Source organism: Aulonocara sp. 'chitande type north' Nkhata Bay, linkage group LG1 (assembly GCF_057382095.1).
Source record: "Aulonocara sp. 'chitande type north' Nkhata Bay isolate Kocher_YH1m ecotype deep benthic linkage group LG1, A_spYH_male_GT1.1, whole genome shotgun sequence".
Classification (NCBI taxonomy): Eukaryota; Metazoa; Chordata; class Actinopteri; order Cichliformes; family Cichlidae; genus Aulonocara; species Aulonocara sp. 'chitande type north' Nkhata Bay.
The window spans coordinates 1435349-1450109 of record NC_141344.1 but is presented as its reverse complement, the minus strand read 5'-3'; the positions used below and the strand labels follow the sequence as shown (position 1 = coordinate 1450109).

The 14761-nt window shown below is 49.6% G+C and overlaps 1 protein-coding gene across 1 annotated transcript in view; it reads right to left on the bottom strand.

The window, feature by feature from the left end:
• The window catches only part of LOC147338436 (CD81 antigen-like), a 28695-nt gene extending 14367 nt beyond the window's left edge, over positions 1 to 14328 (bottom strand). The window contains exons 1-2 of the mRNA XM_086286146.1: positions 14149 to 14328; positions 3999 to 4113 (exon numbers count right to left, since the gene is read on the bottom strand). Coding sequence (XP_086142272.1) covers positions 3999 to 4113; positions 14149 to 14214 — 181 coding nt within the window. The 5' untranslated portion in view covers positions 14215 to 14328. The remainder of the gene's footprint in view (positions 1 to 3998; positions 4114 to 14148) is intronic.
• Between the last annotated feature and the right edge of the window lie 433 nt (positions 14329 to 14761).

Genomic DNA, 14761 nt, shown 5'->3' with positions numbered 1-14761 from the left:
TTAATTGGCTACAACTCACAAAGAAAAAAGGGTGTGGCTTCTATCCCGTTTCTGTGACATCATTCAGATCCAAGAGTAGAAAAAACACTATCAGAAACTTTATGTCTAATTGGAACATCTACCACTGGAACAGGAAGTACGTGACAGGAAGTCATTTCAAAATAAAATTCTCAACGTTCCACTTCGTGACAAAGACAGAAGAGCTGTTGGGGACGATCCAGTGCAAGGTTTACAAAATGAATCTACGTCTGACTCATCAGGTTACACTTCTTTATTCTTTCCAGTAAGCCTGATTTTTAAAAAAGGCATTTGTACGGTCAGATAAAATTCTTACTAACTGTGCAACAAAAGATTACCAAACCTGCAGGAAACCAAACCCCTGACTCCTCATCACTGAGAAATCTGCAGTACGGCAGTGGAGGAAGTGAGAAATCGGGTTTGAGCAACATTCGTTTCTCCAGAATTCAAGAGAAACTCATTTTTAGAATCATGAGCAGATTTCAAGGCGACTATTCAGGCGTCTGCCGCTGCTTCAGAACACAGTTTAAAGTGTGTGCATGTGTTTAATCGTGTAGAAAGGCGAGAGGAGGGTCACCGTGTCTGTGAGCGCCGGGAGAAAGGAGAGAAACAGATGTAGGGGAAAGATCGAGCCGCGGAAAAATAAGTTGAGTTGAACGCTAAACACAACCAGATGGGGACGGAAAGCAGGAGCAAGCAAAGGAGAAGAAACTCTCGCAGAGGACGGGGGAGGAGGGGTGGGGTCACTGAGGAGGAGGAGCAGGAGCGAGTGAGGAATTTTTTCCTATCCCGACAGTGTTTTTTCCTCCCCTCCTCGGGAATGAGAGGGAGGCTTTATGTAATGCGAGGGTGCAATCATCGAGGCCGCTGCAGAGAAAGTCCCTGAGTGGATCCTCTCTAATGAGCGAAGCTTTTCCCCTTTAACAACCGCAGCCCGACGGCGCCGTCCAAACAGCCACGCCTTTATTTTCCCTGCGAGACGCTTCCTCACTTTTACTTTGCTAAATCACACCAGTTCTGCTTTTCCTGTAATGCCAGTTTTCATCTCTCTACTCCCTGCAGATGACTCACAGACGGGGGAACGACTCGGATCTCGTCACAGCCGTTTTTAAACGGGATCACGTGACGGCCTGTGTGCGCTCCATCAGCGCTGATCACAAGTAGCTGTTGGTTTGGGCGCGGCGGGCTGAGCTCTCAAAACAGCCTCTGACCTACAAGTCATGAATACCACGAGAAGTTGAGAGCGTTCAGCTTCACTTCCACCTGACTGTGTCACATGACAACCGCATTCATGCTACGAATCCCACGTTCCACCCGAGTTGCAACATGGCGCCGTTACAAAACCTATTCGTGTCGTCCTCTGATGGTTCTGTCAGACGGCAGCACGGCCCCAGGACCTGCCATGATACCTGCGCCAGCACACACCTGGCCTCCTCCTCTGGATGACCACACTGACTAAGTTACAATGAAAAGGAGGAGCTGTTGGGTTGCAAAGCAGCTTGCAGAGGAAACAGCAGCAACTGCAGGGAAGCTGAAGCAGCTTAAAAAGTGGGCTCTGAATGCTCCACCAACAGGAGTAGCTTCCATACTGTGTGTTTGTGACAGAACTGCACAGCACGAATGGGCCCGCCTCTCTGCACTGGACTCACTGGGATGTTCAAAAACCAGTCTGGCTTTCGCTGCGTGAGCATTTTCCTGCAGCCATTAGAGAACGGAAAGCCGTGTCCATAAAGTGATGCACATCATGGTGAGCAGCAACACTCTGCCTCTCCCTGTGGTATTCAAACCATGATTGATTGGTACAAAGAGGCCTGCAGTGGGCCAAGAACCCCTCCCCCCTCCATTACTGCAGCAGCTGCAGGCGGGATCGACATGCTCTGGCTTCACAGATCAGGCACGTCAAACCCTGAATCTGTGCGACTCAGCAGGAAATAACATTCATCATATCAACTTTTTCCATCCTCCAACTGTCCAGCGTTTCCTGAGCCCGTTCCCAGCTGACGCTCGACACGATACCGTCATCGCCGCGCTGCAGCGCGTCGAGCCTTTGCCATTGCTGCTCTGCAGCAGCCTCTCTCTCATCTACAAGGCGTGGTGGCCACTCAGAGTTCAGAGCTCAGTGTTTTTATTTCCGGTGACTTAAACTCACAGCAGCAGCCTCAGAAACATGTGAGAAGGCTTAGAAGCCATGCGGTCCAGATTCATGATTTCAGTCAGAGAAAACTGAGCTGCAAAAATCCACGACTGCAATTAAAGAAGCCGAACATTTGGAGGACGAGGATGTTTTAGTCGTGTGTCGGGAGGATTTAAAGTTCTGGTCAGGTTCCTTTGTTGGTTCTTGGTCCAAGAAAGAACCACAGGAGTTGATCCAGGAATCTTTGGAAGCACATGGAGAACTCCACACAGCGGGACCCCACCGGCGTTCAAACCCAGGCCCCTCCTACCACGCTACAACCTCATCTGGACGTTCTTCAGAACATCTGGACGTTCTTCAGAACATCTGTTGCACGGCTTTGGTCCAAAGTTTTAAACCCATTCGATTTCATCTCAGCTTTAATAAGAGCGAGGAGGACAACGGTGAGCTTTCATCGCAGCGAGCTGATGTGTTTCTCTGATAGATCCACATAAACTATTTATGCCCTGATAAGTGGAACTACTTCAGTCTGTGAGGCAGATGCACGATTGATTCATTATTAATGTTAAAATAACAACGTTAAACTTTGATAGTGCCTAATAAATAGGTATAAACTAAGTGTTAGGGACATGAAGGCTTCACTCACTAATATATTTAATCATGAGCTCAATAAAACTGGCACAAAACTGACCAGGTGAGCAGGTGCTCACAGAGGACAGTCCTAACCAGCAGGGGCAGCAGCGAGTCAGTCCCCATAAACATGTTTACAGCCTGAAACAAACTGTTTGGTCTCTGTGGATCATTTCCTTCCTCATGACTTCTATAACTCACCTGTTTAAATTGTATTAAAGTTTGCATTATTAGGGGCGTGGCCTCTTTGACAGATAGGTGGCTGAAGCTGCTAGCGGTTTGCTAGCTTCACCTGGACCGTGTTTGTGCTGTTGGAGCCTTTTCAATGACATCATGTGACCAATAATATGGCTGCTGTGAGGTCACTGCACGAACAGGACAATTTTGACTGGAAGTTACTGAGCTGCTAAACACCGAGGACATTTTCACACCTGTAGTTGGTTCACTCTGGCTCGAGTCCCGTGAACTCCAAGCGAACCAAAAATGCGTCGCTACAAACCGTGTGACCATGTTCAGTCTGCTCACCGGCCAGATGTGTGGAGGAGGTGGATGTAGCTCAGGAGGTAGCTGGTCACCTACTGATCGGGGGTTCGATCCCTGGCTCTTCCAGTCTGCATGCCAAGTATCGACCCCAAGTTGCTCTCTGATGCGTCCAGCGGAGTGTGAATGTGGTTAGACAGCACTCAGTTTAGAGTCAGTGCTGGTGTGACTGGGTGTTGTATAGAGCACTTTGAGAGTAGAAAAGCGCTTTATAAGAATCGGTCCAGTTACCATGTGTCTGGGGTGGGAGCAGCAAAAGTAAATACAGGAGGAAGAATACGGAGAATTATCCTTCATCTCAAGGCTCGTTGCTAGCTAGCATCTGTAGTTCACGTGGGATGTTTTTCAGCTCCAATGTCTAGCTGCATGCTACACAACCAGGTGCATCCTGGTTCAGATCGGTGCGAATCACACCTGCACCGAGCTAATGTTTCACATACATCCTATGATTGTAGCACTAAATGAATCCTTCTGCTTTCATATCTGCGGGCTGAGAATATCTAACAATGAACGACGGCAGGAAAGTCCGCTGATTTGTTTTTAACTGTTTTGACCTTTGCTGCCATGAACCAGGGCAGTGAGATTTTACCTGGACAAATAAAAGATTCATAAACAGACAGGAGCATAACGTGGTGAGCACACACGTGACATGAAGCAGACACAGATGAGTACGTACTGATGTAGAAGGTGCTGGGGGCGTGGTTTCCATCATATTCGAGACCCAGCAGGGTGGAGATCTTGGGGTCGTGTCTCAACCACAGGGCCACTCCCAGGATTACACCTCCAGTAAGCTGCAACGCAGAACACGGCACATGTAGTCATCCACATGAAAGCTGTTTGTATGCATCCACACTGAAACACCAAACTCACACAGCTGCACAAATCAGGGTGGAAGAGCAACAAGTAAAGTAATGGCTTCACTTCCTGTCTGACTGCAGGTGAAGCACTGAAAGTTCTCAACACAGCATCCACTCTAACTAATTCTTTCAGGGGTGTAAAATCCACAGTAGTCTACTTAGGGGGCGTGACTTACCCCCACCTGTTGCAGGTAAAACACAGACTGTAGATATGAGGCTCAAATGAGGCTCCTCAGAGAAACTGAACCATCAAAAACAGAGAAAAGTTGAACGCATCTTCATTCAGCCCATCACCTTCTGGTGTACACTCCACCATCGGTCTGAGAAATAAGTCCACACATCTGCAACCGATCTGAAGCGACACGTTCCCCCAGTCAGAGGAAATCTCTGTGAGGGCCTGATAACAACAAGCCGGCAGCAGCAGCCGCTGCAGCGGCAGCTGCTGCCTCAGAGGCAAAACACACATTTCCATTTCAAATTAAACACACACACAGACGAAGACGACTGCAGGAAGAAGCGCCGTCAGAGTAAAGTCAGAGTGAGGAGGAAAGTTCAATGACTGGTTTCCTTCCTGTATCCATGACAGTATGTTGGACTGATGTAATCTCCAAATTCATCCAAAAAGATCAAGTCCTGATTTCTATAAACGCAGCTGTGATCTACACGAGGACAATAACACCAATCTGCTGAAGCTGTGAAGCTGAAAAATGACGCTCATCATCTCCATTTTAAACTCAAGCTTCACTGAAACCAAAACAACCCCCATCTTCCTCCTCCTCCTCCTCCTCCATTATCGAGGTCCATTCCAGCTCTACAGCATGCTGCTGCCTAGCAACCAGATCAACACCACGACACACGCACTTGGAGCATGACTCAGGGAGGCTAAACGGTCTCTGAGCTGTTTCCTAAGAAGTACTTAACTCTTTACCCCCGACAGCAGCAACCCCACCAACAAGACCGGTTTACATAACGGGTCAGCAACAGAAGTGAGCGAGGGTGGTCTGAGGGTACGAGCACGCCCTCGTTACGGAGCGTTTATTCGTTTCAGCGTCAGAAACCTGACTGAAGTTTGTTTAAAATCAGATGGGAGACGGCGGTCGGATTCGTAACTTCATTTTTCCGCTGCTGTTCCTTTTCTGATGGTGATGTGTCCTCATCTTTCACAACACGGGAGTGAAAATGTGCACAACGTTCACATCTTACAGCCGTTTTTAGATGTCGAGCAGCTGTTCGACTCATTTACTGTTTCGTGGAAACTGTCGGTGTGACGTTTGCAAAGACAGCAGACGCTCCGAATGTGGAAAAAGTTACGCATATTGATGAGAGTCGCTGGACGCGCCCACCGCATCCTCATCGCAGTGTCACAAGTGCTTGTTGCTAGGTTACAAAAACCATCACTTCTGCACGTCTGACCCCATCACTTATCCAGGAAGTGAGGGAGAAAACAAAAACATGTCCGCCAGAGACACCAGACAGAGATCAGGTAAAGATAAACGGAGAACAGGAGCAGGCTTCAGGTTCCAGACTGAACAGGATCCAGAAAGTCCTGCTCTGCTCACGACGCGGCCTCTGACAGGGTCGAAGAAAAGCGCAATTCAAGCCTCGCCCAGAATAAACCAACAGAGCCCGGCGGGCACCACGCCACGCGTAGGCGGGCTCGCCTCCACAGATTTAAAGCTGGATCAGGGAAACCCTTCAGCAGCCATGTTCACGTCTTCAGACTAGATCGCCACGCGTCCCCGTGAGGCTGACATAACGCACACCTGTCAAACTGATGATCTAACTCCTGATTGGAGGAACAGATTCTTGGCACGTTTACACAAAGCATTTTTATTCCAGTCAGGCTTTGAGTCCATGCGTCCAGGTAAACACGGATTGTGTCATAAGTCCCGCCCCTTTTGAAGCGCAGCAGATTTTCATTGATCATTTATCACCGAGCAGAGCCGGGAGAGCACAGAGGACTCTGACTGCTCAGGACGTCTTTCTTAAATTCTGACTCCTGCAGTCGTTAGTTAGTTTGACCAACAGTCCCGCCTCTTGTTGCCAAGTAACCTTTTAAGGTGTTTACTACCTTTGTCATTTAAAAGTACGAACGCAGCTTTATACTCTTGGCGAGGCGACGGGCAGTTCCAGCGATCGTCATGCGGAACGTGAGCTAAATGCACCATAATGTGGAGTCTCAACGAGCTGGATGCGGCTCAAAGGGAGCACACCGAGTGGACGTGTTTCACGGAGCGTGGCGGTGAGACGTGGACACCCTCCCACTGTGACTGCACCAAGCTTCGTCACTTTCAGGTCGACAGGGACGTGAACGGAGGGAAGCGGCGTAATCCCCGACACGTTACTGAGAAGCGACGCGTCTGCGGCCGGGATGCGTCCGTATTGGTCGCTGATTGATTTCCTCATTGTAGCCGTTTGAATCAACGCTGTGAGGATTCCTCCACCAGCTGACGCAGAGCTCATCCTCCGACTGCAGCTGTGGTGGATGGATGTGGTCTATTAATCAATTCTGCCTTCATCACTTACTGGACAGACAGAAAATCATGACCACACCTGCACTCGTCTTATATTTATTATTATTAACAACAACAACGGATTGCATTTATATAGCGCTTTTCAGGGCCCTCAAAGCGCTTTACAATTCCACTCTCACATTCACACACGGGTGGAGGCAGCTACAGTTGTAGCCACAGCTGCCCTGGGGCAGACTGACAGAGGCGAGGCTGCCATATCGCGCCATCGGCCCCTCTGGCCAACACCAGTAGGCGGTAGGGAAGTGTGTTGCCCGAGGACACAACGACTGAGACTGTCCGAGCCGGGGATCGAACCAGCAACCTTCCGATTACAGGACGAACACCCAACTCTTTGAGCCCCTCAAGCTCCTTTTTTTATTCCTGTCTTGCTTTGCTGGGATGATGAGCTGTGGCCGATATTTGGATCACATTCATTTCATTCCTCATTAACTGGAGAACTTCCTTTGGACACGTATACGATGAACCCTCATCTTCTACACATATTTCATAAACAGACAAAATTCACCTAATGCTCAACATTTCCCGTTAGTTGACCTCAAACAACAAAACAACAGGGTTGGAACCAGCTCGACCAGGTGCTGGTGAGCACGTGAACCATGATTATGGGATCATTTCAGGACAGGTTGAAGGTAGAGGTTTGCAGCTCGATGCTCACCGAGCACTAAAATCAAAGAGAATGCAAACGTCACAGCTCAGTAAGTCGTTTGCTTTTTGGAGTCCGAGTCTCATCAGCAGAAGAAACTCTTTCCTGTTTCAAAAACAAGCTCAGGCCTCACTTTCACTGAGCAGAGCAGAGCCGCCTTCTCCTCTCTATCACGCTACACAATTGTTTAGAGAAAAAAAACATTATTCTAATAGCAGATTGGAGGCTTTTATAAAATATGTAATTTCAGCCAGTCCTGCTGAGACATTCCACTTCCTGTTGGTCCCATTGTGCAGACACTGCAGGAGCTCTGCCAGGAAAAACACTTCGTGGGACAGATAAAATGTTAGCTGCGGAGCACTGACTCAACCGTACTTCATAATAAATAAATGATCCAGTCGGACTTCCTTCCAAAGATCAAAGTTTGCTTAAACAGATTCTTCCTGTTTGAAGCTCTGAAACGAGCAGATTTGGACTTCATCGGTCTGCAGGTTACCGTTGAACGCGGGGAGCGTGTCTGACTCTACATTCAGCTTAACTTTATTTATACAGCATCAAAGCACGACAACAGTCACGTTAAGGTGCTTTACATTGCAGGTAACTACAGTAATATCACTAAGTGATGCAGGCTGTGTCAGTATCACTGGAGCTGAACCAGATGCGTTACATAAATGAAGCCTGGAGCTGGACTCGGAGGCGACACCTACATGATCACAAACACAGCCGACTCTGAGCTCTTACCTGCAGCAGCTCCTCCAGGCTGACCTGGAGGAATATGGAAATGACCGACGGTTATTCATTTACATTTTAATTTGTATTTATGAGGCGATATCGTTGATGTTATCACTGGTGACCGGTCTGTGGGTTAAAGTGCTCTCGCTGGAACTCTCGCTCGTTTACACAAACAGGCCTTCACAGCAGCTGCAGAGCCACGATCACGGCTTCTCCTCTTGCATACTTGCTCCACGTTGTTGCAAAGAATAACATCTTCATTATTTTAGCTGCATAATTCAACAACACCCAAATATGCACTGCAGGAATCACATGTGGTGAAATGTGCTGGGAGACTCCTGACAGGCTAGAAAGGCTCAGGTTTGCAGGCGCACGATGATGTGCAGCTCGCTTACTCCAGCGCCGAGTTACACCACCCAGACTCCACCCACCTGTAGCTGGTGGTCAGACATGAACACCGACTGCTCCGGGCTGTTCCAGTATCAGTGAACAAGCTGAGTGGTCTACACGCCTCCATCCCACTGTGGGAAGACCCACTGTGGCGAGGTCTTTATGGACAGCACTTATCAACATTTGTTTGGTTCTTTATTCGTTTCCTTAAACTTGTGCACAAACGGATTCGCCATCAGCGCTGAAGGACAATAAAAGGCAGCGACTGGCGAACCGTTACTGGTTTGGTGCTCTGGCCAGTTGGCCTGCTGGGATTACGAAATGGCTCGCCTGTGTTTGACTAATCCCATCACAGTTTGATCAAACCCAGAGTGACTCACAGCTGCTGCCGGAGGATCCTGATGCTCTTTGTTGTCCAAAAACAATTAAAGGCATTAATGACGACGGTTTCGTCTCACAGGAAATCAGCTGGGACTCGAGCTCGTCGGTGAAGACGACTCCAGTTTGAGAAACCTGGCGGGCAGACATCCCGTTTGAGCGACAGCTTGGTGACAGTGGGAAGAAACCTGCAGCAGAACCAGGCTCAGGGAGGGGCGGGGCTCATTCACCTCGAAGTAGTGGGAAGTTAATCTTAGGACCCGCCCACTTTGCTTCCATTTTTTTTCACCCGCAGTTGTCTGACATCATCGACTTTCTCTGGTCACTTCCTGTGTTGACGCAGCTTTATGATAATGCCCCCAAACCTCGGTTCAGTCAACCAAGCACACCTGGCACACAGGTACACCTTAGACCTCTGAAGATCTGATCTATATCAGACATGATGCCATGTTACCTAGCAACCAGCTACCAATGGACTAAAATGACCTGGCTTTAGATTTTATGAACCTATAACACTTTATAAAAGCTTTGTTTTCATTTCATGTCATTAACATTTAATGAAACCTTCGTCATCATCATCATCATCATGCACATGTGTGATGGCAACAGACTCCCACACCAGCTCCAGCCACACGGTTCCAGTTTATTACACTGTGTAAAAGCAGATGTGAGCAGATGTGCCAGACTGCTGTGACCCATCACCAGACAAAGGAAGCGCGGCAGGTATCGGGATATTTAAGAAGCCGGGTGTGGTCTGTGGCGTCATGGTGGGTGCTCTCCTATTTCAGGGGAATGCCGGGACCTGACGGGGAGCCAGAAGAGGACGGGTCAGCGGGACAAGAAGAAGAAGTCTTGTCACTAAAAGCATCCACGTGCGTTTTGTACCACGCCGCCACTTCAGGATAACTGGAATCTGCATCCATCATAGCTGCTGCTCAGCTCGTAGTTCACAGGCAGAGAAAACACGGCTGCTCCGCCCAAGTCCTCGCACTTCAGCTCGAGCTTCCCTCCCACCGCTGTCTATTTCTGCCCGCCGCACAAGCGCGAGGCAGAATGTCGGGCATGCTGGGGGTGGGTTGGAGGAAGGGTGGGGGTCGGGATATGCGGCTCCTTTCCAAACCACCCCCACCCCCACATCCTGTTTGACGCAGCAAGTCACGGCGTTACTTTGGTTTGACTGTTTTTATTGTTTTCATTTCGTTTCAGCGATGATCCAGATGTTCTCCAGTCGGTTTATTTCACACGTTTGTTCGTCCAGTAACTGAGGATTAAAAAAGGAGTCACGATTAAACCCAGAGTTTAACTGTTTAACCCTGAAGAACCGTTTAAAGTTCGATTAATGGAGAAACAATCTTTACTCTTAAAGACTACGTTTAGTCAAAGGGGAGAAAAGTGAAACTGGGACATCTTACGAGCTCAAACACCTTCAAACTCAAAGCCCAGTTGGCTTCTTTCCCACGCTCTTCGTGCTACCGTGACCCGGCTGCCTGAGCACTGCACACACAAACTCAGACGTCTTTGATTTCTCTCGCTTTTTTAACCAAAATGGCGTCCTGCTCACTTCCAGCTGCTGCGAGGTCAGCTGCACTAACAGAGTGTCCGAGAACCTGAGGGAAGATCAAGCGCTTCATTTGGAAGTTGCTCAGCGCTAATGAGCAGGTATCTGTGCTAACTCAGCACGCCGCCCTGTCATCCAAACGAGGTCGCTTCTGGCGCCTGAAAACATGGCGGCAAACAGAACGCTAAGGCCGAGTCCAGAAACGCCCGCCGGGCTGTCTCTTCAGTCCAGCTTCACGCGCTCGTATTTTCCTATCAGTCGGTCCCACATTCCTCTGCTCCGGCTACACTTTTCCTCAGAAGGTCAAAGTTCAGGGTGCGCCGCTACGATGGAGTGGTATGCCTCAGTGCTGCGCACACACTTTGTACGAGCAGCTGCGGCACACGGTGAAAGTAAGAAGGTTTGGTAACGTGTGTGTGTCCTTAAACGCGGCGCTCTGACCATCTGCTGCACGCCTGCTCGCTCCCCGTGGACTGTAGCGCACGTCGCGGCGCTCACGCGTGTGTGGTACTCGTTGGTGAGCTACTCTCTGATATTTCTGGGCAGCATTTGGCCGTTTCCCACGTGGAGACCTAAAAATGCAACCTCCCGCTAAACGAGCCGCGAGCACGCGAGCAGAGACACCCGACCGACCAAACTGACTGTTCACGAGAAACATAACGAGAAACCAGCAGCTGCTGTGACGCTCACAGACCAAAAGGGATAAAAGACTCATTCAAGCACAAAGAGAAACAGGGTTTCTGGAGCAGGCAGGAAAAAACAGAATCATGATTCAGGTTTGATCGTTTCTACCTGAAAGTCTGAAGGTGTGAGAATCATTAACACAGCTGCTCGCCAGCCGCCGGGTTTGAAAGAGGGCGTGGCAGACCAAATAAAATGTGACTATGAAGATAAGAGCTGCAGCAGGCTGCCCAGCTGATCAGAACGAGTCAAACTGATTAGTGCTCAGCATGAGAACGTTTATTTCATGCGCACAAACAAAAGGAAGCGGCCGGGTCGGCTTCGGACCATCACGCCGCTGCGCAGGCTGTGGGGTCGAGCTGATCCTTGACTTTTTCCTTTCTCAGAGCTCTCGCTGTCTCTCCTTGACAGCGAGAGCTCTGAGCCACACTGACAGAAAGAGGCTGCAGCCAACAACTCTGATGAAAAGGCAGCAGGAGGGTTTTACAGGTGAGCTGCTGGAACAGAAACGGCGTTCTTCTTCTCCCCGGCGCACAGCTGACTGCTCGGCTGTGGCCCTGCGAGTCGGGCCTTTCAGTCAGAATCAGGGGCTATTGTGGGCCGGGCTCCAGACAGGATGACCCTGCATCATTCATCGACACCCCCACCCCCACCACCATCATCATCACCTGTGTTTTTACTCATTTCTTGCTAATTATATTCACAGCCCGTGGAAATCCCCATTAAACACATCTGTTAGAGTTCAGCCGCTGCATGGCGCTTGATGATTAGAGGAGCTGATAAGATAATGAAGCAGCCGCACGCTTGGTTGAATATGTTCAGGCTTCTACTCGTCCACACATGGACTGTTTATCGGACAAAACAGGAAAGATGACATTTTCCAACATTTTCCTGGGGGAGACATTAAATCCAGAGACCCCGTCTGAGACTGTGTGTGTGTGTGTGTGTGTGTGTGTGTGTGTGTGTGTGTGTGTAAATGGCGTGCAAACACACACTGTCATGCTTCGAGGTGACGACTGCACACGGAGAACTTCGGGGTAAGCCCGTTGTTTCAGACGTTTCCATTGCAGGAGCACTTTAAAAGGCGCAGACTTCCTGTTAGCGCTGGAGCGTGGACACGCCAGATGTGTGAGAGCGGTGGAAGCTCACAGGCTGCTGAGCTGCAGCTGCTTCCTCAGCTCCACTAACACTGATCAGCACTTTCATGTAAAAGTTCACACATTTTTAACTCTGCAGCTTCCTGAGAAGCGCGTACAACACTTCCTGTGACTTCTATTAAAGCGGCTGAAATCGAGCGACACAGCAGACCCGAGCTAAACGTGGAGAATTATCCCAGCAGTGTGACACACAGCAGAGGCTTCAGTCACTTTATTCTTTTATTTATCAGACATTTATTAAAGTCTTGAAGCTCGTCAAAGGGCAACTAAGGGTCCCCTGAGCGCGGCGTTTTAGTGAGAACAAACATAAAACATGAGGTGGAGGTGGTGGGGGTCACGAGGAGATCATCAGCTGCATTGATTCCAGGACTTGACGCGACTTTTTTAAAACAATAAAATCTAATTTTTGCCTAAATATCTAAAAGGTTTTAGAAATTACAAACACTGTTACACTGTAACGGGATAAAAGGTTCCACACTTGCTCACATACGCGTTTGTTTACCGTAAACAGCTGATAAGAAAATAGCTGTGTAAACATGTGAAAATAAAACTGTTTCTATGACAACAGCTTATCCAACGACCTAACCGACGGTGATGATAAAGCCGCTGATTTCTAAGTAAGTTTATCATCATATAACAGCTGCAGGTCGGCCATCAAAGGAGTGTCAAACATAAGGTCCAGGGGCCAGAATTGGCCAGGCAAACACTCTAATTTGGCCCACTGGACAGCTGTGGTAAAAGTGAAGGAGGGTTAAAGTTTGGACTTTTAACTGTAGTTTTGTTAGTGTCACAGATTTTCCTGCCAATAAAGATTTAGAGCCTTCAGCGCTCGACCGATGACACAAAGCACCAATGACCATCGCGGGATTGAGGTTTTGTTAACCCGGCTCACACAAACAGAGCCTGGCTGTGCCGAACCCGCTTCAGAGGCTGGTGCTGTGTTTGGAGAGCGGCTACCTGCCTGCTGCTGCTCATGTGGTTTGACACTAAGAGCGCCTCGGTCAGCTTTAGGAGATGTTTGGGGGTAAAAGGCAACAACGCCGCTCGCTGACAAAGAGCGAGCTGGGAGTGGCCATCACTGATACCTGCGAGAAACGGCAGAAGCCGAGGAAGAGCCCCGCCTTCCTTATGATGCCAAAGGATGATGCTGGATTTATTTCTGATTTAAAAACTCGCTTCTTGCTCTGGAGACGCTCCCGGTGGGACGGCTCAGACTCCTCTGTGGTGGCGTGTGGACTCCGCCCATGAAATGGTGCAGAGCCTCTGTTTGCTATGGAGGGTTGCTTCACTTTCACTTTTAGTAAGGATGTAAAACAGGGATCGTCTGACTTTCTGTTCAGCTTTCCAGGACTGCAGCTCGGCGCTCCTGGACTTTCCACAGAGCAGAGAGAAGAAACCATGAGCAGCAGCAGGGGGAGGAGGAGGAGATGACAAACTGCCCACAAATGTTTCCACCATCCATTACCCAACAGGCTTTGACTCATCCAGTGGAAACCCCTCCACCCACCCATCCTACCCACACACGCACGCACGCACGCATACAGGAGGATGTAATCCACACAAAGCCGCACACCAAACTTCCAGCTCCGACTTTTCCTGCCACACAAACCGAGCAGTGAACATCGCCCGCGGTCACACACCTGATCTGTCCCCACCTGTGCACGTCGGCGCACAGCACCCACACTTTGCCTCGGAGGTACAATGTGGTTACGTAAGCAGAGCGCGCGCACGACTCCCCCACGACTCCCGCGCTGACGGTGATTTCCCCACCGCGAGCCCCTGCTGCCGACAATGTGCGCGCGCGCGTCCCGGAGCAGGCCTCGCGGTAAATGGGTGGGGGACGTGACGATGTCCAGCAGCTAGGGGACACACACAGACACACGCGAGCGCGCTCACCCAGAAGATGAAGTTGAAGAAGAAGAGCAGGTATTTGATGCATTTGGTGCAGCCTTCCACTCCCATGATGCTCCGGGACTCGGTCTGTTCGGCGCAGAGAGGCACAGCAAGAGGAGCAGCAGAAGGACGAAGCGACGGTTCAGGAGAGAGCTCAACACTGGAATGAAGCTCGCACACCGAGGCAACACCCAACCCCTCCCTCCTCCCTCCGCCTGGCAGCCAAACAGCGTCCAATCGGAGAGGAGCGAAGCGCGGGCGCAGCCAATCAGAGCGCAGGGTGGTGAGAGCGAGCCAAACTAACCCATTGTGTTAATGAGTCGCAATTTAGTTACATTTTATTTACAAACACAGAAACAGACGGTAAACACACCCTCCCGATTACGTCATCGCCGAAGGCTCTCTCTTTCTCACTCACTGGAAGGAGACGGGGGGGGGGGTCACAGGGGCTCTCCCGGGGAGAGGAGGGGGCTTTCAGAGGGACAGCAGGGGGGCGTTACGGCTGAAGATAACAGAACAAAAAGTAATCAAACGAAACTAAAGCATTTTTTAAACCACTCGATTATTTCTGCCTCGTTTATGTTTCGTCTCTTTCTCTTTATCCAAATTTATCTGG